At 41.3% G+C, this 25282-nt stretch overlaps 1 protein-coding gene across 1 annotated transcript in view; it reads right to left on the bottom strand.

Annotated features, from left to right (window-relative positions):
- LOC125634896 (serine/threonine-protein kinase MARK1) overlaps positions 1–25080 on the bottom strand; it is a 44240-nt gene extending 19160 nt beyond the window's left edge. Inside the window, exons 1-6 of the mRNA XM_048846235.2 lie at positions 24636–25080; positions 23266–23558; positions 17883–17938; positions 8857–8995; positions 3468–3595; positions 1424–1559 (exon numbers count right to left, since the gene is read on the bottom strand). Of these exons, the coding sequence (XP_048702192.1) occupies positions 1424–1559; positions 3468–3595; positions 8857–8995; positions 17883–17938; positions 23266–23558; positions 24636–24887 (1004 nt within the window). The 5' untranslated portion in view covers positions 24888–25080. The remainder of the gene's footprint in view (positions 1–1423; positions 1560–3467; positions 3596–8856; positions 8996–17882; positions 17939–23265; positions 23559–24635) is intronic.
- Positions 25081–25282: the final 202 nt, after the last annotated feature.

Raw genomic sequence — 25282 nt, 5'->3', positions numbered from 1 at the left:
TGGATTTGTAAGTGAGCAGCGCATCATTAGTGGGCTATAAGTAATTTGACAGTCCGGATATTCAACATACTTTACATATACAAAACTTTGAGATACAGAGTTATGCAACCTTAAATATTCTGTTGGACAACACCAAGTTCATTGCTGGGCTAAGGGTCGGTTACAACATTGTTAGATATTCCACTGCTGATGCAGAGTGGATGGATTAATTTGAAAGGATGTTTCCCAAGATTAAGACTGCAGCATGACAAGAAGCAAATAGTTAATGATCTGTCATGATCTCGTTTGTTTGTTTGTTTGTTTTGTTTTTTGGTCCTCAACATAGGAGTCTGGGAGGGAGTAATAAGGAGAAAATCTGTGTGTGGAAAAGGATGGGAAGTTCTGAGGAGGTTGCAAGATCTCAAGGGGTAAATAAAAGATCTTAGGGAAGTTGGAGAGCATTTTTATACATAAAATTACTCAGTAAAGCTACAATTATAAATCACTTTCAAATAGACATGTAAGTATTTTCTTAAGCAGATTGAATGAATTTGGAGGGGGCACTATAGAAATGTCTAGATATCTGATTTAAAAAATTCCAAAGCTTATTTTCCAAACATTTTTATAGTATTACAGGAAACAGGGACAAAGTCAGTGCAGCTGGTTTGAGCCCCACCATAAAGGAACTGCAGGTCAGATTTCTGTATCTGTTTCGTGGGTGCAAACCCACTGACTTCTACAGAATTGGGTCCAAACATCTTCCCTAAATCAAATGATTCTTAGTTAGAAATAATAAAAGCTCCATCACTGAAATTAGATATTTTAGAAGAGCATGAAAATACTAGTATGAAACACTAATTAATAAATCTGTGAAGGTGGAGAATTCATGTATAAAGTGTCATATTACCTCTTCAGAGACAGACAGTTAAGAAATAATAAGATAGTGGGCCAAATTTTATCCTCAGAGTGGGAGATATGTGTGCATATATGAGAGAAAACAACTGGCCTGAAAAGGCAGTGTTTGGTGGTGTCTTGCATCTGTTTGCACACTTCTGCTGTTTAATAGGTGCAGTGATTTGACTGGGAAAACATGAACTACAGTAGAGCCTGATTTTGCAGATATGGGAGAATAATATCAATGTAGCAAATTCAGTATAAGTTTTTTCAAAATCTCTCAGATGGGAATATACTATGTAATTCTGTAGTGAGGAAATAACTGGGATCAAACAATCTAGAAATTTAATGTCACCAATGAAACATATCCAGAAAAAAATTAATGCAATATATGCACATAGCAACAAATGCATTTTGTTATGTAAAGCAGATCTAAATTCATGAAGGATAAAGTAAAATTTTACTAATTATTGGTAGTACTGGGATTAGCTAAAGCCTCTGAAACTCCACGGAGCAGATACAAGTAAATGGAAGAGAGATTTGAAATTACCTATTTTTATATGTAATAGAATTCAGTGGTTTCCTGATGAATACTTCATTCAGCCATTTGTCTTTCATTGCGTCTTTAACAGCAGGCCGCTTAGCAGGATCAGGCTCAAGTAAGGAATGCATGAAGTGCACAGCTCCTGTACAGAAATTCAGATGAAATGGCTTGATCTCTCTAGTAGTGTCTGTTTATTCACACAGTGTGAAGTTACTCATGTGCAGAGGCACAAAGTCAGCCCTATTCTGAGGATCTGGGGTATGGTCAGGTATTTAAGTGGGTTATAAGCAGAGCTGCCTGGAAAAAAGATTTTCCTGTCCCTTGAAAATTTTTGAGATGGCAAAATTTTTTCCCATCCCAGATCAGGATGAAAAGTCAAAATCTTGAAATTTTTTGCAGACCAATGATCCAAAAATTTTGGATCAAGTTGGATTTGTGCTGGAAATGGCCCAACTTGATTATCATACATATTGTAAAGAGAGTGGTCACTTTGGATGGGCTATTACCAGCAGGAGAGTGAGTTGGGGGGGGGGGGGGGAGAGCGGAGGGTGAGAAAACCTGGATTTGTGCTGGAAATGGCCCAACTTGATTATCATACACATTGTAAGGAGAGTGATCACTTTAGATAAGCTATTACCAGCAGGAGAGTGGGGTGGGAGGAGGTATTGTTTCATGGTCTCTGTGTATATAATGTCTTCTTCAGTTTCCACAGTATGCATCCGATGAAGTGAGCTGTAGCTCACGAAAGCTTATGCTCAAATAAATTGGTTAGTCTCTAAGGTGCCACAAGTACTCCTTTTCTTTTTACCTTATCATGTTATTTCAACATTGTAATTCTGAACTAGATCTAGACAGATTCAATGAGCTGGAATTCTTCACTGCATCTACACATCTGTACAGAGTTTGAGCTCAGTCAGATTCTACTCATCATGACCCCATGCAAAGTTAAAGTTATGCAGCAGGGGAAAACTTTAATATATGCCAGTGGTGAACTGCGCAAAGCAGAGTCTTGCTCTACTGTGTCTCCTGCCCCTCACACCCTTCCCTTGACACGCATTGAAACCAATGGAGTTACACTCATAAAATTGCTGTGAGAAAACAACCCAAACCTGTAATGTGCAAGTCAGATGATGCTAAAATGTTATCAGTCCAACTGGAAGGAGAATATAAACTAAAACCAGAGCTACTGAATAAAAGAATTGTCGAAAGTCTAATGCCAGTGAAAATAAATTTTGGATTTCTAGCCCCAAATTCGTATTCACCAATATTATCTCTGGCTTTTAAAGCCTAAGGCCAAATCCAGAGCTAGTGATTATGATAACTGCCTTTTGAGAATTGGGCCTAAAAGTCTCCATTGACTCTGCCTTGCTAATGAAGGTAATAACTAGAGCTGGTGTAAACATTTTGAGTTTCAATTTTTTTAAATGAAAAACAGGGATAGATTTTTCACAAAAAGTTCTGTTGTCAACCAGGTGTAATAATAAGTTTGAACTTTGAAGAGTTATGCTTAGAGCAAAAAGTGAGGGAGCTCTTTCACACCACTTATCAAAGGTTTTCACAGCTCTGCTTTTGTGTGTATTGAACAGATGGCTTCCTAAACTGGCACACAGCCCACTAAACAAAACCCTATGGGTTTGAATCTCATTTGCACTTAAGGCCACTTTACATCAGTCTGGCAGCATAAAGGGTCCTTAAAGTGAGTGTAATTTTTATGTCCACTCTAACTTTCTTTAGTGTAAATGAGAATTGAGCTCTGTGATCTCTCAAGAATAGGCAACAATGTTATCGTCTCTCTCATCTCTGAGGCAAGATTGAGACAGTCTAGATAGCGTGTGATCTTGTCTGTAATAAACAGAATGAAGAAAATGGAAAAGGTGGGTCTTGTACACCATGGGAATATGATCACATTACCTCCTGACAACATGGATGCTAAACAAGGTATTCACGCTGTTTTCCTTAATGTGAGGTTGTTACATTAACTTGGCTACTGAGGTTAAAAAGGTTATCTTATCTATACTATATATCTGTATATAAAATAAGAGTGGGTTACCAGAAGAGATACTGGATGGAATGGGACTGATCTCACCACTGACCATCTTTTGATGTAGTTGCTTGATGTTGAATGGTTCCACAATGAAGGGCAGTGTGCCAGTTAGCATAGCAAATGTGCTAACCCCTCTGTTAAGGAAGAACACAGTAAATACGTCAGAGCTACAGATAACTGTGGTAAATACAGGGAACAAAATCCATGGTTTAGGTTTCTGAGTCTTGTCTTTTGACATCATGAGCAGGCTGAAAATCATCTCTAAGTAGTGATACACATTGAATCACCAAATGAAATTATTTTCTCTATATGCATGCCATTTAGCGTTAGAAAAGCATCCTACAGTGTAGACAGTAAAAGAATAAATTGTGGGTGGAAGGGAATATTAATCTGTTCGAGTGGAAGATGCGGGATGAATTGTATTGGAAGTGGAAGTCTGCTATTTGTTCACAAAATAAGAACAGCACATGCAGTGACCGTGCACCATTCTTAGCCCATCCAAACCAAAGGCTTTGGCTTTGACATGGATGGCCACCCAACAGGGGGTAAGATGATCATTCAGTCCTTGGAGAATTTGCAGAGACTGCCAATCTAGGTGTTAGTTAGCACCTGTTGTCATTAGCAAATTTCATTAAAGGTCACAGATTCAGTGTGGGTAAGTACCCACACCTCTGAATGCTTATCCAACTCTCTTCAGTTTTCAAACTTGGTCTGAATGTCTCATGTGAACAGTCCATTTCACACTATTCATGGCACTTCCTGAACTAGTTGGGTCCGAAATACCACAACATCAGCCTGGTATTCTGTCATTCCTGCTTCCAACTGGACCAGAAATGACCAAAGACTGTTAAAATGAAAAATCTGGTCAAACTTTATTGACCTGGAAATAGGCTTGATTCACTTCAAATTTCAGGCACTTCTTATTTTGTTTGAGCTGGTATACTTATTATTGCAGATAATTTTGATGATGATACATGTGGTGCAGACAACTGTATTTGAAGACCACTGTCTTTTCTGCAATCACACCAAAGAATGGGATGGGATGGGTGATGTCTTCTGCTAGTTACTAGCTTGGACCAAAATTGAATCAGCCACCTCAAAATGAAAATCTTTATTATCCTCATTATCCAATCTTTTGATACATCCAGTCCTTGAATGTAATATTTCCCCAAAGTGTCCTGGTTAAGCTTTCAGCCAGAGTAATATTGAGTAGGGGGGTATTGGTGAGTGTGTAAAATACTGCAGTGAAACAGCATTGATGTTCAAATTGATTGAATTAGTGGCATCCAAAATTCTAGGTACACAGTATAATCTCATTGAAAATGGATTAAATTTAGCTGGACTGAAAGTAAAAGAGGGTCCTTAAATATTTTCTGATAGTTGGAAAGAACACATGTTGTGCAAATGGATGTGTAATGGCATATAACATTAAGTTCATTTGTCTTTTCAACATTGTGAACACTTCCTTTTCCACACACTTTAAATTGCTGTTGGTGATATACAAGAGTGGTGCCTTTATGACTGGCAATAGTTTTTTTCATCAGCTTACTAGATGTGAAATCCCCAATGTATGAGAATTTGGGAGTGGGTGGGAGCTACAACTGTAATAAAAAATATATATAAATATAAATATAAAGTAATATAAATATATATATATATAAATGTATATCTATATAAAGTAATGCACAAAATGTAGTTACTTAACAACAATGTATTTAACATTTGTAGCTGGAAACTAACTATACATTATGCTTGAAAATTTATGGTCTATAACAGACTGCTGCTCTTCCATCTTGCTGAAATATCTGGCTCCATTTGAATATAGCAGCTGTTTTCTTAATTCAGCTGATGTATGAAAGCTAATAATTTTTCAGTCCTCCAAAGAAGTTTAAATTCTGATGCACAAAACCCATTTATGGTCAAAGCTAGCACTGGTGTTTCCTCAGTGGAATCCTAGTTGTATTACTGTTCAATCTGATTTGGTTGGCTGAACGTGATTTTGGATTAATTCAAGTCTTTGTTTCTGGTGACAAACATTACCTATCAATCAGTCTCTATAAAGTCAGCACTTTTACACAACCTAGTTGGTATACTTATTTCATGATAGTTGAACTGAGATAGAAATAACATCATGAGAGTTAAAATTTCACTCTGTCAAAGCTCTTTTTCCATGCTGAAGGTCTCAGCAATAACAAATCAAGTTGTAAATTAATTTTTTATGTCTTAAACACAGAAAAATGTCTAAATTAAATACCAAAGGCCACATATAAGTTTTATACAACTCTTTATGTGTGACTCATTGACAGAATGACATCAGTAAATAGCTTTAAGGTTACTATTTTGCAGACATTTTGCAGACATCTCAAACATGAACTAAGCTAAATCAGGTTTCAGTTGCTGACAGCATTCTCTCAGCCAAATTAAGCTTTGTGACTCCTTTGTAAACTTAGAGTAGCACTCTTGAAGTCAATGGCAATACTTCAGATTTTTACTGATGTAACTCAATAAAATTTGTTCCTCTGTGCTTAACTGTCTATATCCTGTATGTTTGTGGGAGAGCAGGAAGGGAGAGATGTAAAGAGTCATGGTTAGGCCACAAAATACTGTTATATGGTATGTCCTCCACAATAGTTCTCAAGAACAAATGTGCAGTTAGTGTATGCTATAAAGTCAGTACTATGAAGGTCTAGCTTACACTCTTGGTCACCTGCAGATATGTAGCTTGACAGGGAACTGTCTGCTTACATACATTTTTATACATCAATTATCTCCAAAGTGTCCAGCAATTCAAATCCAAATGATCACTCAGGGACATTGGGTGGACTTGGTAGCATCCTGGTGGACTTTAAGTCCAAAAGCCAAAGAACAGATGTGTTTTTATATGTATTGTAACATGTAATGTCTGTCTCTGTCTGTCTATGATTAATACCTGTGTGTTTGTATATGCACATATACATATCTGGGGGAATTCTGCGCCACCGCACACGTGCATAATTTTTTTCAGCAGAAAATAACTTCTGTTGAAAGTTGCTGCAGTTCCGCCTTTTGACCACCAGGGGCCACTGTAGCACTAGAACAGAGCAAAAAGAAAAGGAGGACTTGTGGCACCTTAGAGACTAACACATTTATTTGAGCATGAGCTTTCCTGAGCTACAGCTCACTTCACCTGGCGGGAACAGTGCCAGCTGCTGATAGGGAAGGGAAGAGGTTGCCTGCCCAGTGCCTGTGGGACCAGGTCAGGAAACAGGGGATATGGAGGGACAGACAGCGTGAGGCTGGGGTGGAGGTGGGGGTCACAGACTGACGCTCATAAGGGCTATTGCGGGAGGACAGATTGGGGCAGGGGCTGAATGGGAGTGGAGGCACTAGCCCACATGGGGATGGGGGGAGTGGGTGCAGGGCCACATGGGGGAATGGGGATGGCTGAGTGGGGGAACAGAGACACATGGGGACAGGGAAGGGGGTGAAGGGACACATGCGGTTGGGGTTGGGGGATGGCTGAGGGGGCACAGAGACACATGGGGATGCAGGGAGGGGGTGCAGGGCCAGATGAGGTTGGGGTTGGAGGATGGCTGAGTGGGAGCATAGAGACACGTGGGGATGGGGGAGAGGGTGCAGGGACACATGGGGATGAGGGGAGTGAGTGTCTGAGTGGGGGTGTAAGGACACATGGGGGCATAGGGACACATGGGAACAGGGCAGATGTGCCTGACTGAATGGGAGAGGCTAGGGGTCAGCCAGGGTCTGCATACAGGAGGCTCCCTAACAATCCCTTCCTCCCCCCCCCAGAAAAGCTCCCCTGTTTGATATTTCTCCCACCCACACCCAACAACCCTCCAGGTTCACTCCTAGATTCCTTCCCTCTTCCTCAGCTCCTCTGTTACCCCGGACTCCCCCAAGCCTTTGCACTGTTTCGGGGGGGTGAGGGGGGAGGAGGGGCGGCAGAAAATATGGTTCTGTATTGTAGTTTAAATGAATTATTCAGAGTTCTGTATTTATATGCCTAGCAAGGAATCTGTTTGAAAAAAAAACATTTGCTGAATATTTATCATTGTCTGTATTGTTACTAACTGACATACTTGCTGACAGGTATTTTGAAATAAATTACCAAAATTATGGAAACTCGTGTGATTATATTGTGTTATTTTGACAAACAAAATAATGCAAAATTTTGCAGATTTTTTAATTTTTTGGCGCAGAATTCCCCCAGGAATAATATAATATATGCACAGGTAAATAAATTAATTCAGAGAAGTCCTGTGGCCTGTGTTATACTGGAGGTTGGATTACAAGATCACCAATGGTTCCTTCTGGCCTTAGTCTATACGCTTTTGACTTGGGTCCATTTTCCATTATTTTTTGTGATTTTTCTTGCTGAAAATTGGGTTTCTGGTAAATGAAAAGCTTAGAAAATGTTTTTTAATAAAAATATTGATAAAGAATATTCGAAAAATTTGTGAAAAATGAAAAAAGTTGATTAACGCTGACAATTTCGCACACAAAGTCATTTTCAGCAACAAAAAACCCTTTCTGTTTGAAAGTTATTTCTGTATGAGTTATTCCACTGACTTCAGTGAAATATTCACAGTGCATGAAGTTAAGCACATGCATAAGTGTCTGCATGATTGAGGCCTAAAAGTAGCATAATGTCATAATGGCTAGAGGTAACAAAAGAAAGGGAGCAGGAAGGAGAATGGAAGACAAGCGCTATCTCAGTGTGATCATGAAGTTGCTTTGATAGTTATGCATGTATCAGAATGGGGTTTTTGTAGTGGTCATCTTTGGTAGAAATGGAGATGGGTGATAGGAAGGGGATGAACCTGTGGGAACAAAAGCCTGGGGAAGGATCAAAAGTTGGGGAGAAATAGAATGAGGACAGTGGGTGGAATCTTGATCCTATAGAAGTCAATGGGATTTTTGCTTTCAGTGCGGCCAGGAGTTCAACCTATTTCTTATATATACTGTGGCCTGGTCTACACTACAGAGTTAGGTTGAGAGGAAAGAGGCCTTAACCAGTTACTTCATAGTAGCCAAGGCAGGAATACATGGGTCTCAGCTCTGTATTAGCTCTTGGTTCATCTATCTCCACCAAATGGCAACACTGCTCCACTCTCCTGGCCATTACTGACATATCAGCAAGGCACCATGACTAAAGATAGAGATTCAAGTATTAGACCATGGAATTGAACCATAGAGACTAACAGAGCAATATTATCTTATGCTTTTCCCTGGAGTGCTAGTTGGGGTATCCCTCAGGGTTCAGTCCTCTCATGTATCTCCTCATTTTCCCTGTTGCTGCCCCAAAGCACAAGTGCCACCAAATCCTGTATTATCAGAGTCTAAATCATTCAATTTCGTAACTTTCTGATGAGTATATTTTTATAAATCTACTTACATGGACCAGACATCCACCTTTGGGCCATATTTCTTATGAGCTAGGAGTTCTGGGGCAGCATAGGCTGGGCTTCCACACTGGGTGTTCAACAGCTCCTGAGAGAGACCCTCAAACTTCATAGTATTGCTCAGTCCAAAATCTGCCGGATTCACAAAAACAAAGAATTTGTAGTCTCCTCTGGGACTTATTTATCCTTAACATTTGGCCAAAGACAGGGAAAAAGGTACAAAAACCCAAAACACTGAAACAAGCAATGTTATGAAGGAGGCGACTAGGTACTATTCCCAGTTTCCTTTATTTATTTTTTAGCATTTATAATTAATATTGTAACTTTGTTCTAAGAATACAGTATTGCACTGATTGCTGAATGTGCTCTAAATCTGTAAATAGAATAAACATTCTGCACTTAGGGCTTGTGCACTTATACCACTGCAACTTCCTTAAGTTAGAATATGAATTTAAACCAATCTAGTTAAATGGATGCCAAAGACTGTGGGCAATCTTAGTTCAGTCTAAGTGGCCTATTTCACTTTAGTTAAAGTGGATTAGTGTGATGGTTCCAGGGTGAGCTGTACCTTTGATGCCTCTCCCTCCCCTGTCTCCCCTGAACACCCTTTCAAAGCAACGGGTCTGTACGTCTCTCAGGGCTGATTTTCACAATTCAGCCCACTCTTACAGTGGAACCCCATGTCATACTACCCCTGTTTAACACTGTATTACCTCAGCAGGCCCAAATGGGTTTTAGCCTGCTGTCGACTTCCCTCGAGGAGTCTGGGACCTGAATAAACATGTAGTGTTCAAGACCAGATTGTTAAATAATACTTTGTTTTGATCTATCCATAAGAACAGAACAGGGAAGAAATAGCAAAACAATGAAAGCCTAAACTTTTCTCTGTTTTCTTCTCTAAACTTGGCATATCTCTCAAATGGGTAGACCCAATAAGCCTGGGCACGTCACCACACCCATTCCCCCAGGGCTAAGTGACAGCCTGCTCCTCTGCAGACACTTTTTCCCCTATGTGCTCAGAGGGGCTGTTTATAACCATTTTAAAGCTCTTTGTTTAAGAATTCCCATCTGAATCTCCCTGAGGGCACAAGACAGGGTCTTACTGCTTCCCATACACAGGATAAGCCAGATACCTGATTCCACATGAGGGGAAGTAAATTCCAAAGGAATGAACTCCTATATTGTCTGGTTGAGTACCAGCCATTGGGGCTATCTACAACCATTGAGTTTGGTTTCTGCATGCCAAAGTTAACTAAGGCTTTATCTACACTAGCGGCTGCACAAGTGTCCACACATGTGGCTGTGCTCTAACCCCCTGTTGTGCACATCTAAACTCCAGAAACTTGTCTGAAGGTGAGTACAGGGCGAGTAAGCTAGCACATGCCTTGGGCTGTGGCATGGACCCAGACCCATATGCAGTGTGGACGGGGGGAAAGGGCATGTACCAGGTCTCCAGTTTCGATAGTCCTCCATCCCTGTTTCCATAATATAATGAACCCTTTTCTGCCTGACCCTTACCAGCCTACAAAGGTCCCTGTCCCCCTGTTTTCACCAACAGTACTGAGGTGCACTGACGACATCAGAACAGTTTTCTGCTGCACTGTTTTGATCTGAAAAAGGGAACATGGATCCTGCTCCAAGAGCAGCTGCTAGGCCTGTTGACCACACCCAGGTGCTGATCAATGTGTGGTCTGAGCACACTGTCCTCCACAACTTTGCCTGGAGTGACAGGAACATATGCCTGTACTGGGAAGTGTCATGGAGGCTAGGGAAGGTGAGCATTGAACAGACACCAGCCCCATGCCGGCAAACCACTTGAGGCTCCTGTGCAGAAGGTTAAAAGACTTAAACAATCATTCCTGGAGGGCTACGAAGAGCTGGCCCATGTGCTGTCAAGGGCTCCTAGTATAGACCCTGAAGTGGCTTATGACCCCTGCTCCTCAACCCCATTGGTCTCATTGTCTGATAGGATGCTGATGAGGGCCAGAGTGAGGAGGCAGCAGGGACTCTGGAGAAACCCCAGAGGATGAAGAGCATGTGATTCTGGACCTCTACCTGGAGGCGGAAGGCCCCCTGACAACTCAAGGAGAACTCCAAGCAGAAGCAGGAACCAGAACCCAAGGCTGGTAACTTACAATGGATCCCCACCCTGCCTAGCAATATTCCCTCTTCCTCTGGTGCTACATTCCTGATTTTAAGCCCAGACCATCCTCCACTTCAACCCTTAAATGGTCCTGAGCAAGACACAGCTATAAATCAATGATTTTATTGATTTCTGATTAACTACTAAAGCAATTGGCAGATGCTATAAAACAGATTATTAATGTACAATCATTGTGCCCCTGTGTCTGTGCGTTTCTTGGACAACAATCAGGCAGTGATGGGCCTGGGGTCATGTAGACTGGAGGAAGGGAGTGGACAGGTGGAAAGGTCCTGGTAAAGAACATATAGTTGTTTGTCTAAAGTTAGTAACCGTTGTCTTTTGTCCCTTGGAAGATTATACAGTTTCAGCGCTTCAACCCTTGTTTTCCCAATCTTATCATCCCCTTACAAATTGGAGCCACACAGAACAGTGGGTGGGTTGAGCTGGAGAGGGGTTAGGTCCAGCAAGAGGAAGGAAACACTTTGCTTGTCTGAGGAAGTTAGTCAAAGCCTTCTTTTGTCCCTTGGAAGATTACAGAATTTTCCCATTCTTGTCCCTGGTTTTGGGCCTCTCTCCACACAGAACCGTGCTGCACAAGCCAAGGGAAACAGGTGTGAGAAGGAAGTGTGGGGTGGGGTCTAGTGGTTGCATAAACACAGTGTGGTGTCCTTTTGCTGTGAAAAGGTGAGGGTCTTGTGGTGCTGATCAGAAGTGGTAGGGAAGGAAATAAGGTTGTGGTGTGTTTCTTTCCCCCATTAGCCATTTCACCATTGCTAGGCAGACATGGGAAAGATTTTCCGATGATGCTGGGGGTGAGATGAGGTGGAGTGCATGGGCAGTTTCCATGGTTCACATCTCGTATTGCATGGAAACTCTGTATGCTAGCTGAGTATATAGTCAATTTCCAGTGAAGTGCCTCCTAGTCCTGTAAGCATATTTCAGGAAACGTCTGGTGTAGCAGAAACTCCAGCTGGGTCTTGACATTCAACAGCAGTGCAAATCTGCTTGGTCTACCTTCATAGCTGACTAAACCCTTCCATTCAGCAGTAAGTAGAGGGATGACCATCAGCAGAAACATCTCTTTGGCATAGATTACTGAATCTCCCCCACAGGACTGGAAAGCCACCTCTCTTCTATTCTGGTACCTTGAAAACTGCAGTGTTCTTCAAATGTTAGCCAGCCTTTAAAGAAGAAATTGCAAACTGGTAACATAGCTCCTGGAAGGAACTGCCCCTCTTCCCCTCCTCCCCTTGAGACACTATGAAAATTTAAAATTTTTTAAAAACATGACTACATGTTTCTTACCATTAGTAGCCTCTTCTCCTTTCTCATGGGCTGCAAAAGTCTGAGAATCAAGGATAGTCACATTCCTGGAATGCTGAAAAGTATAAAAATTGTGGCCTTCTACAGCAAAGTTATGTTATGTGGGGGGATTTCTTGCCTTCCTCCAAAGGAGAAAAATGTATAATGCTGCACTTGTCTTTGAATGGCAGGACCTGTGGTTCCCAAGAAGGAAACCAGTCTGCTAACCAGCAGGAGCAGTGCCCAGAGACAGCAGAGGCAGACAGAGAAGGACCTTGGAGGAGCTGCTCATTGGAATGGACGGGAGGAATCAGGAACAACTGGAGTTCCTCAGGGCATGGGAGGATCAGACTCTTCAGCAGAAAGTGGTACTGATAACTGATTCATGGAGCAGGAGGCACACCTTAGGTATGGGAGCACATCCAAAAGAAAAGGCAGCATTCCCTTATGGAGAGGCTGATAGAGCTGGTGGCCAAACATGTTCAGGGTGCACCTGCTGCCGTGGCCACTATACCTGTCTATGTACTGCTGCCACCACAACCACCTCCTCCTCTGGCTGCCATCCAGCATGCTGCTGAGGCAGAGGACTCCTCCCCGCGAGTTACTGAAAGGAGCCTGCAGGACTTCTGAGACCATACCTTCCACTGGAACTGAAAACCTCTTGCAAGGGAACCCTCCTGAGCATCCAGGAAGGGAATGAAGAGCCTGCAGGAATCTCTGAAGCCCACCAAGTGCCCAGCCCCCAAACATACACAGGAGACATCCCTTTTTGTCCCCAAGAGCAATTTTCCCCAGTTGTTCCCTGCCTGTCAGGGGAGGAGGAGGGCAAGGAGACAGGTGCAGAGACATTAACATTTGCCCGTTGTACCTGGTTTCAGTCCCATTATGTTTTATTGGTTTCCATTTCCTTTAAAAATATTTCAATTACACATTCTATAGTACTTTGAATCAATGTTATAATTTCCTTGACAAGTATGTGGGCTCCACTTCCTAAATATGATGAGCATACAATGTTTTCAGATTTGAGACCGGGCCCTGCAATTCACAGCACATGAACTGGAAAGGTGTAACTGTCTGGTGCCATCATACTGCAAACAGTTTTCTGTCCATCCCTACCCCTCACCTTCAGATTAAGAAATATCTGAAGTTCCAAGGGTCTTCAGGAGGGATGTGGAAAATGTGTTGTTAAGTGCTTAGAGAAAGCACCGCTAGTTGTAAAAGCAGCAGAACTCAGAACACAGAGATGGGATAGATAAACATCTTTATGGCTTAGGTCACAGGCTGAAAAATGAAAAGCAATTAAAGTAACAACACAGGCATCTGCCACTATCCAATGATTAAATCCTCCTCCTCCCCCCGTGTCTTGATCCATTTTAACCTTGGGATTAGTGCTCCATGACAGCCACTCTTAAAAAAATGTTGATAAGATCCTGAAGAGATTGCGCGCTCCTGATAACAGGTCTGTAAACAAGTGTGAACATTTAAGACAACAGCATTGCACAATGACTGCATTACAACTGCCACCCTCCACAGCGCAAACCCAGCCCTAAGGTGTTAATCCAGTTGAGATGCCTGTTATAATTGCCTGCAATGGGTGAATAGTCACAGAAATGAATGTCTAATGGCCATCAACTACAGGGGAACAAAAACCCGCACAAAGCTATGAAGCCCCACAAGTATGTGCCAATGGTCCCTCGTGTTTTTTACAGCAGCTGTACAGGGTGTGAAGTTGTCCCTTGGCACAGGCAGATGTCATCCTCTGTTTCCCTGCTGTGCCAAAATTTGTGCACATCTGGCATCCCTGATTCCCTTGCCCACTGGAAACCAGGACTGGTATGCATGTGTGTGGGATCCAGCAGCCTGTACTGAATTTGTAAACCAGACTTGTCCTGTGCCCGCTCAGGATGGAAGCGCTCCCTTTTATCTTCACAAACATGGAGTGTGTAACAGCTGATGATTAGGTGAACAATTTCGGCCACATTGGCATCCAGTCAGCTGTGTAGACAGTGCCAACAAGATTTCAGCCTACCAAATGTGCACCTCACAACTATTCTGGATCTACTGATTTTGTAATTGAATTCCCTTTTTCCATGGAACCATACTTCATGTTGGGGTATGGTTTCATGAGGCAAGTTAGGAGCTGGTATGCGTGGTTCCCCCAAAATAACAGTTGGCACAGACATAGCATGGAGAACCATATGGCTTCTGGGGAATAAAGTCCCATCTTCCCCCTTCAAGTACAATATCAATCACCTGAACACCTTGGTGTCATGAATCTTTCCCATGTTTCACACTTTGGTATTCATGCATATGTCTTTGTGGGCTACTAAGCCTTACAGAATGAGTGAATAATTTTTGGTTCACATACTCATCCTTTTTGATGGGCAAAGTATTGGGATGTGGGTGCCATCAATGGCCCCTGTACAGTTTGGAAAGTCCATCTTTTGAAATCCAGGGATTATGTCTGGAACTTTGCATACGGTAGCCACCCGTGGGTAAATCACAGTATTAGTTGCCTCGCAAACTTGCAGAACCACAACTCCAGCAGTGGACTTTCCAATCCCCAGAGTGGTTTGCAATTGACCATTAGCTGTCTGGTGTTGCCAGCTTCTGTAGGGCAGTAGTCACCTGTTATGGCTTCCCTTTATTGAGTGTTCTGGTGCTGGAGGTTTGGTGCAAGCTTCTCACACGGCTCCGTAAAGGTCTGTTGTCATTTGGAAATTCTGAATTCCAGGTCATCCCATTGTTTCCAAAACAATGTAATCCAACCAACTGTGCTGTTGGTTGGATTACATTGTATCAGAAGGGATGGCCAACCCATTGGCATACTGTAGCAATACCGTAGCATACTGTAGCATTCACTGTATCTGTTCCATGGGAGCCAAACTGGATTGTCATTGACCCTCAAGGTCAGCCATCTTTGTCATGTTAGAAAGTTCTGCCCAAAGTCCATCCGGCATCTCGCCATAAACATTTGTCCTGCACTAAGGAGCAGGAGTAGAACCACGTCATCATTCCATTGATGCATGTCTTCCACCCAGTTTGGCAGGAGAGAATGGTGAGCAGGAACCACCACTGGCAAATGTGTGAACGGCTGGGATAGTAGCAACAACACGCAGCAAAGTGGTTCCTAGAGCGTCTCCTTCTGATGCATAGAATCCTGTGATACCACCCATGAAATGGTAGTGCTAATGTTGCATAACAACTGCGGCAGTGTGGATGTGTGTATGCAGCGTTATATCCGTGTTCAGCACAGTATATGTGGACACTCGGCATGGGTATAGGGAACATGCGCAAGCATGTACATGGTCTAGTAACCGAGTATGCACACCTAAGACTGATTTAACTGTTAGCTACTTTTTAGCTGGCAACACAATAATCACCAAACCCACAATGATATATATCTAACAGCTATAAAATAAATACAGATTTTGCCCACATTCTTTACAATTAGGAACAGATTTAACTAAACCTAAATAACCCATGCTTAAAGTCGAAATAAGAGTCCACATAGACTTTTGGATCAGTTTAATTTCATCTCAATAAAAGCCAAGTATAACTATGCTAGTGTAAAGGTACCTCTATGCTACGGAGACTATACTGGCATAGCTATGTTGCCACAGCTGTTTTGGCATAACAACCTACACCAATGGAAGGGGTTTTTCCATTGAAACATCATCTCACTGAATGATGGTAGCAAAATTGATGGAAACATTCTTCCGTTGACATAGCGGCAGCTACGCTGAAGGTTAGGTTGGCATAGCTGTTTCAGTTGTGGGGGGGTTATAGCTTGTCTGTCATAGCTATGTTGATCTAACTTTTAAGTGTGGACCGTGCCTAATTTGAGTAAGTAATCCCTCTGGTGTTGCTCTGTAAGATGCTGAAGTCACTGGGAGATGAAGACACTCAGAGCACTGTTAGGTCAGGTCTGTAAGAAACTATTAGCTAAAGCAGTGTTTCCCAAAGTGCAGGGTTGTACCCCATTGGTACGGTGATTGGTGGGACTTGAATCTAGGCCTGCAGGGCTACCAGGCAACCAACATCCCCACAACACCACCTGGCAGCAGCTATAGCCTGCCTACTCTCTATGACCCACAATGCACAGAGGTTTAAAGCCATGGGGTGTTTTGCCTTGAGTGATTGGGGTGATGGTGGTCTTAGAGATCCCTAAATGGCTCCTTGTCTTTATATAAGCTCATGAGAGCATACCAGGAAGTGTCCAGGTAACAATGTGAATCCCTAGCTAGCTGCCACAACTGCCTTGCTTCTCTCATCTTGAATGCCTGGCATTGATCTCAACTCTGACTTGGATTCTGACTCCCAATTGTCCTCTGGAACTCCAGCAAGGATCCTGATCCCTGGTATGGACCCTCAGCCTGATACCTGACTCTGTCTCTAGCTTTCACTCTTGGCTTACCTCCTGATTCTGGCTCTGGCTTGACTCTTGACCCTGATATGGCTCTGACCCCTGATTTCAGTTCTGGAATCCAAAGCTCCTGCCACTAATCCTGCCTACCTTTATTCAGGATCCTGACAACAGCGGTGTGTGTGAAGTTCTTGCCAAGAGGGGGCCTCTCAGTTGTTGTCCAGTGTTTTGACTTTTGCTTTTTTAAAAAAGTAAATCTCTAGCTGTTATATATGGAAAGAAAATCTTGACAATGTGGCCCAAGTGTAACTGATGAAACAATGTCTTAATGAGCCCGAGTTCTTAATGAGCCTAAAACAATAGCTCTGAGTATTAACTGTCCCAGTCATTTCAATGGGTGCTGGCTCAGGTCAAAGGATGAAACATTAAATGTCAGCATTGTTATCTATTGCACTGCTTATCAAACCACATAAGAAAGGAGTGGAAGTGTTGTATTCTGAAGAGCTATGTAGCATGGGTAGGCAGGAAAGAGGGTTGTGAAGGACTAGCTTTGGGTGGGCCAGATGTGCCTGTTTGGTTTCCTTTTTCTGATGGGAGTTAAGCTTTCAAAAGTGTAGGAAACCTGTGCTACGCAAAGGCAATTTTGTCTGCAGAATTCTATGAGGTTTCTGTAAAATAAATAAATGCCTTTCTGAGCTGTGTTAACTGCTTGGTGCAAATTTCCCCAATTTAACAGTAGTTTGCCTCAACTTTCAGCACTCTAGCAAAACTTCAGTTAGTGACAGAAACAGTTTTCTTTTCAAAAGGTTTAATGATAAGGGGTCCGATTGAGGGCATTAGTCCATAGAAGCCTTTGGAGTTGTATCAGTTTAGTATAAAGTTTATTTGCTTGTGTCTATAATTCACCTCTGCTTTTCCACATAAGAGATCTATAATTCTTAAATTGTTTCTTGCCCCTACAACACACAACAAAAGAAAACAATCCTATGCAAAAATACTCTTCTCTGCGTATTTTAAAAATAAATTGAATAAATTCACAAATACAGTGTAAAGGCACACTTGGGCAAAGATTGTTCCAATCACCAACTCACCCACAAAGTTTGTAGTTTAATCAATAGTTGACAGTTCATGTAGCTTTCTATGACTATCAAGTCCAGTAACCAGAATCATCAACCTTCTATGTTTTTTTATGGATGATATGCACCTACCAACGATTTTGATGTTGTTGTTTTCATCCAGAAGAAAATTCTCAATTTTCAGATCCCTAGGCAAATCAAGACAGAAAGCAAACTTTAAGATGTATTTTGAAACTTAACATTTATATGACAGGTTTCAGAGGAACAGCCGTGTTAGTCTGTATTCGCAAAAAGAAAAGGAGTACTTGTGGCACCTTAGAGACTAACCAATTTATTTGAGCATGAGCTTGTAAACATCTGATGAAGTGAGCTGTAGCTCACGAAAGCTCATGCTCAAATAAATTGGTTAGTCTCTAAGGTGCCACAAGTACTCCTTTTCTTTTTGCGAACATTTATATGCTAATTCTTAGCAGACATTTTTAAACAAAAGTTTCAGTACAATAACGGTAGTACCACACAGCTCAGAATGCACAATTATAACAGGATCCTGCAGTTTCAGTTAGTGGAATGGAAACTTTCATGAAATTACTGAATATCTTACTGAATATTTTTAATGAATATTTTAAAAATCATCTATTCTGTTAATATCTTTGGGTTAAGTCAATACCATTTAATTATTATTTTGCATACTATAGTGGTACACTATTTACTAAATCACTGCATAGCAATTCTTCAGGGCTTCAAAACTTCAAGGAAAATGTCTAAAATATAGCTATTGATTTTCCTGATGCATTACTTCAGTTTTTGTCTTTTTATATCTTTGCAAAAATATACTTTGAGTATAGAGCATTCAGATTTGCACTTCAAGTTTATGGAGAATTGAGTATATTTTCTCTGTTGCATTAAAGAGGTGATTATATTGCAGGTGCTTTCGATGTGAGTAATTTAATTGTGTTCAGGAAGTATAAAAGAAAGGAGGTAAATTGAGAAGTGAGCTCTGTTTACATGTGAAGGAGAATAGTCGGGTCAAAGAAAGGCAGAAATAGGGACACTGTAGATGGAACCATCCTTGCAATAATGTTCACATAGACAGGATTAGCCAAAGTCAACTCCTTATAGCAAACAGTGATTACTAGGTCAAAATTCTAGGTGAGATACTATAAACTGGCTTAGCTGAACACGTGCTTATTATGGGAATGTTTGATATCCTGACAAAAAACCTAAGAACTAGAACCTGGCTTCCGCTCTGGTGGTGCCAAATGGCTTGAAAGTTGCCCAAAAGGGGTAGCCGAGGGTTTTCCATAGCACAGGGGAATCCTCAGCCGGTGTAATCTTGATATTGGGAGCATGTCCAGAGCCTCTTATGCTCCTGTGATCCCTGCTGGCATAAGAGATCCTTGGACACCATTGCAAGCTGGTGTAGTTTAGAGCAGTACTCGGCTGTCCTAAAGTATGCTGGGGTCAGGGATGGCAGAAGTGGGATGGAGAACAAGCAGCTCCTTTGAAATGCCTCCCCTCAGTTGCAACCAGCACTTACTGGAGGCAGCTAAGGACTCAAGTTGAGACAAGACTTAAGGAGGGATGGAGACTGGGAGGAGAGAATGGGGCAGGGTGGGGAATTATATAATACTATAGCAGTTGCACAGGGTAGTAATGCAAATATCTTGAGATTAATCCAGTGTTTTGTGTGGTTTTATATGTGTGCATAGATCTACTCATTGTTTATAGGTCTCAGGAAAGTTATTAGTGAAGTGCTGATTCAGATGCACAATAGAAATATTAGAGATAAGGGAAAGCAAAATAACAATCAAAATAGGAAAAAGGATTCCTGATGATCAATATTCCTTATTTTAATACTAGAAGTGGCCAAGAAATGGATCAATATTTAGTTAAATATGTGACAAACTCAATAGAAAATGTTATTTGTCCCAAGGTATATTATAGAGTTAAGTCAAGGGTGTCCTAGTGCCATTCCTAGGCAAAACAATTGATAACCAAGCTCCAACATGTGACTTGTGCCAATGTCATGGCTACTTTGCAGTCAAGTTTAAAACCAGGATATAGCATGGAGGTGACCTTAGGAGCACTAAAAGATGACCTCGTAGCAACAGATAGGGGTTTCATCTCCAATGCTAACACTATTTGGGTTTTCTGCAGCTACTGACACAATTGACCACAATGTACTGATGAGCCTTTTGTATATGGAGTAGACTGTGCAGGAATATGATGGCTCTAGCCATTCCTCTCTAATAGGACCCAGAGGGTGGTTTGGCACCTGCCCTCCTTACTCAAAACTCACCTGCAGAATTCCACAGGGATCTGCTCTGTCCCTACCACTCCCTTCAATATCTCCATAAGATAGAGCGGTAGAGGGACACCTCTGACTCCATGGCCAATAGCGCACTGACATTCAGCTGTATAGCCTCTTCTTCACAGAAGCAACCAACACCATCACAAGGGCTGCCTTGAAGAGGTCAGCACTTGGATGAAGAGCAGCAGGCTCAAATCTGAGTTGGTTATTGGTACAAAGGAGGAAACTCTTTGAAGGACAAGCTAGGTCACTGTCCACCTCTTCCATCAAAGATATCTGCTCCCAACCTCCTCCTTTCATTAAAGTGATGCAAAGCCCTGGGGTCCTGATCAACTCAGTACTTGGGCTAGAAAACCAAGCAGCATCAGTGATGAAAAATTCCTTTTTCAAAGCCCAATTTGCTAGGAAACATTGCCCATTCTTCTCAGATGAGGATTTGTCCACAGTGATCTGTCATGTCCAGTAGGGCATGGCTGAAACTCAGGGCTTTGGGTATTTATGATTTTGCTTTCATTCCACTTTAAAAATAAAGTAAATTTACCAAAATTTTCTAGTGAACCAGTGACCCCGAAAAATTTTGTTTCAGAAAACCAAAATATGGTGTTCCTGAAATGAAATTTGAAATTGACATTGTTGTCATTCACTGAATATCAGTCATGAAACGACAAGAATGTCAATTTCACGAGCGCCCTAGTTCTGTTAGAAAATTTCCAGTCAGCTGTAATTGCCAGACTTCCATAAAATTTCAATGCATTAGTGTTAAAGCACTGTATCTGGAGCTGAAAGCAGAAACAATTCAGAGGCTCCATTCAGAATGCAGCACTCCAGCACTTCAACAGGACAGGTTCTGCGAATTCAACAGCTCTGTGATCCAATCCCTCCACTAGCTCTGAATCTGCTTGTGTTATGAGTTCAAAGCCTTAGTCCTGAATTTCAATTTCAGCAGGTCAGGAGCCAGCTGTATCAGTGACTATCTCTATACCTGTGACTCAGCAAGGCAACTGTCTTCCTCTGGGACAATGCAGCTGACAAAACATAGGAGAGGCAGAGGTAAATTGTTTTCAATCCACAGGTTTGCCTATGGAAAGAACTTCCAGAGGAGCTGAGACTAGTCAGCATCTGACTACTTTCAGGGTGTGCTGCAAAATGTCTCTATGACAAAGCCTTCCCAACAAAATCACATTAATGGGGAAGAAGGAAAGCAGGGGAAGAAAACAAACAATGTCCCTTCCCATTACATACAACTGGGGGATGTTCTCATGGGAAGAATTTAAACACTGTTGTTGGAATTGTTAGCTAATATCACACATATATTTAGAAGGCTTTGTATTCAAAGCACTTATGCTAACTATGAACCAAACTGCCAGCATGCTTTGCACTCATGCCAAGCTTATGGTGAATCGCGTGTAACCTCTGTCTGTACATGGAGAAATAATGTGGAATATGAACAGTGTGCTAAGATAATTGGGATAACTGGTACAAAGTCTTGGTGACTTTCAAAATTATTAAAATCTAGATAAGATTTTAGAAATAATTGGTAAAGGTGTTCTTTGACTAGATAAGATACTAGACCAATTGGTAGCGGTGGGGGAACTAGGTGTGGTGGGGATGCTGCTGCACCCCCTGGCTTGAAGGAGTAATAACAAATACATGGTTTCCATCATCAGCACCCCTGCTATAAAAATTGTTCCAGCACCTCTGCTAATTGGTCATGAAGTTCTGCATACCCTGAAAAATAGGTATGAAAATCAGATAAGAAAAATGATGAAAAATTTGTGCTAACTGGTGAATTTTCTGTATTGTTATTAGCAACCTGTGTATAAGTATACCCTGAAGGGAGCTGATATTCGGTGGCACCGATTCGAGCTATGGAGTTGCAACCCAGATTGGTATGTATTGCCTATCTGTACCATGCAGCTCTATCTTTGATTAATTAAATCTTTGATTAATAATAAGCTGAGCTATTTGAGTTCTTGAACAATAATCTAAATCCAACTCTGTGTTGGTGGGCACTAAAGAAAAACCCTAAAATAGATTAGCTAGGAACCCACAAAGGCAGTGAGGTCAGGCTGGGATAGTCGGTGAGGTATCTGTTAGGACACTTTACTGCTTATAATATCTAAGCCATGTTTTTATTTTGTAATTTTGTTCAGTTAATTCTTTAGTATTTGAGCAAAAAGATTGATACAAAGCAACGGATACAGGCAGATATTTACTGTTGGATTACAAGAAAGCAGAACACACCGCACAAAGCACTTGTAAGAGAGTTAATGTGCTACCTCCTAGATGGATATTGAATACTGCTTGCTGGCTATTGTTAAGTTACTATAAGTATGATTAAGTGTGAGGGTGGCTAGAGCTTTATATATGGGTGCTTTTATTATTATTTAAAGCTATAATGAATTACAAATTATTTACAAAAATACAGAAAACGTGAAAGATCACTGCGCAAGGCGGGAAGGAGGCATAATGCACGCTCTTAGTCCATTGTGCCCTCTACACACCCCATGATTCACAGCCTGGGGTAGGAGAGCAGCCTCCATAGAATGGCTACCTATCCATGAAAGTGGATGACACATAGGTAGAGCCTTGATTTTGATTCCACAACTCATCAATGAGCTTTGCTAAGACAGCATGGAAAGGTAAACAATCTGTCACTGTTCTAGAGCAATGTCCCACTGCTTGCTCCCTGGAGCAAGTGGGGAACAAGAAAATGAACTTTGACTCTGAGTCGCAATTTGTTCCCTGGTCTGCCTTGCAGACAACACAGTAATCTGCTGCCCCTTACTCAGGTCAGATTAAGTCACAATGGATCTTATCACAACTAAACCAGTGTTTTAAAAATATATTGAGTTATTTTTATTTGGTGTGATAACACTTTGACCCAAATTAATTCCAAAATAACCAAAATAACCAAACTTTCAAGTTAGTTCCCTAAACTACATTATAAAATTCGTCCTCTGTCCTGGCCCTGGAATTCTCCACTTATCATAAACACTTGATTAGAAAGGATTGAAAAAATGGGGGTAGGGATTGTGTGAAAATATTGAGATGAAAAATTGAAAAATGTTGATCTTCTCTGGAGTTGACATTATCATTATCATTAGGGCAGGTGAAATAAATAATTTCCATAAAGAAAAATACTACTCATACTGGAATTATTGATTTTGTCACTTTTATTTGAAAGGGGGGAAAGAACCCTACCTGTGGACAATCCCATGGCGATGCAGATGTTCAACTGCAGACATGATCTGCCTGGTATATTCCCTTACTTCCCTTTCTTCCAGTTTCTTTTTGTCACAGATTCTGTCCATGAGGTCTCCACCTAGGCATAGTTCCATCACCATGTAATAGGACTTTTCAGTCTCCAAAGTCTCATATAGCTGAACAATATTAGGATGCTTAATCATCTGGTGTATCCGGGGCTCCCGCTTCATATTTTTTAAAACGTAGGAATCCTGCTTGGCTTTTTTCTTGTCAATGACTTTTATGGCTACCTAAATTGTAGAATATATGCAAATTGGCAACACCCATTTCAACTTGAGCAGCATAGATCTATTTTCAAAATGCATGGGGAATAAGTTTACTTTAGTGAACTCCTGATTATTTAGACTGATCATGACAATTTGATGTTGCAGACAGGATGCATTTCCAGAGTGAAGCATAAGCTTTCTGTCTCCCTCAAGAGTCAAAATCTGCCATCTGATATCCACATCTTATCTATATCTGTATCTCTGTATAGCCCACTGATTACAGTAGGTAAGGTGCGCATGTAAAACACACCTAAAGACAAAAAATAAATATTTTCCTTTAAATGAACTGTATACTGGAAAGTGGCCAATGTGTTCTTTTTCTAACATGCTCCCTTAGGGCCTGATCCAAAACCCACCAAAGGCAAAAGAAAGACTCCCTTTGGCGTTAGCTGCCTTGGATCAGTCCCTTTAGAAGATTATTCAAACAGAATAAAATTAAATGTCATAAATAAAGAAATATCATATGTTGTTTAGAGCCATTCAAAAAATAAAGTAGACAACAAATACAAATTTAATAGTACATCATACAGCTCCATAAAGAAGACTTGTGGCACATATTTTTGTATTTTAGCTGGGGGAAATATATATTAACTAACTACATCCTGTCATCTAAGATATTGCTGTTGCAGTGGGTAGTTTCAATAAGCATTTCTCCATAGCTTTAAGGATCAAATACAGGATACTAGTTAACTCAGGCAGGATTACTGGAGAAAATAGATTTGAGGTTGTAATTATGCCACTATCCTTTTCCTCTTTCAACAGATGATGGCTTTGCTGTCAGAACTAGCTCAATGTCCAGTTCCATCTACATGAAAACAATTATACAAATTTACATTCACATGTATGACTGGCTTTTAAGTGAACAGTAAACTATTTCTGAAGCCAGACAGGTTCAGTTTAAGACATAGGGTGGTAGTTCACTGAGTGACTGTGGTTTGTGGGATTAAAAACAATCATCTGAATTCCTAATTGCACTAATCTCATAGGATGCAGTGAGATTAGTGGCAATTATTAGTTAAATTTACTCCATTATGAGTTTACCTTCTCCCCTGTGGGGATGTGTAGTCCCTCCATCACCTTGGCAAAGGAACCTTTGTTGATCATTTTGCCCACCAGGTAAGTCCCAACTTGTTTGGTGTGAGGGAAATTCTTTCCAGGCTCTTGGGGAATCTTGCTAAAACAAGAAGGTATCTGTACATCCCTGCTGTTTTTCTCCCATTCTGGTAATGTCCCTTCGAGGTTGCTGGTGTCTGTTGTTATGCCATCCAAAGTTGCTTTGATTGCTGTAGGCATCCTTGGGAGGGTCAGATTTACTGACCCCACTCTCTAAACAGTGCTGCCTTCCAGGTGTAGCCTGTGATTAATAACAAAGATGAGCATTAAATCTGTACATCCCATTGACCATCCAGTATCTAATCCTTTCCCTCGAGACTTCCTTTTCATCACTGATCTCTACCCCCCAGGCATTCAGATCTGCTCAAGCAGAACCAAGATGCAGATTATTAACCTAACCTGATACATGATGTCAATTAATGCCCCAGTGTTGCCAGCTCTGATGACACACAATCCCAGCATTAGCATGGAATAAACCATCCCCTTTCACATAGAATGAGACTGCAACCAAATGGTCAGTGCACAGGCAGGTAACACCAATCAACTAAATGGGACTGCAACCCTCTTTGTCTGTT

This window comes from Caretta caretta, chromosome 3 (assembly GCF_965140235.1).
Source record: "Caretta caretta isolate rCarCar2 chromosome 3, rCarCar1.hap1, whole genome shotgun sequence".
Taxonomy (NCBI): domain Eukaryota; kingdom Metazoa; phylum Chordata; order Testudines; family Cheloniidae; genus Caretta; species Caretta caretta.
The sequence above is the reverse complement of the archived record's forward strand: the minus strand, read 5'-3'. Positions and strand labels throughout refer to the sequence as shown.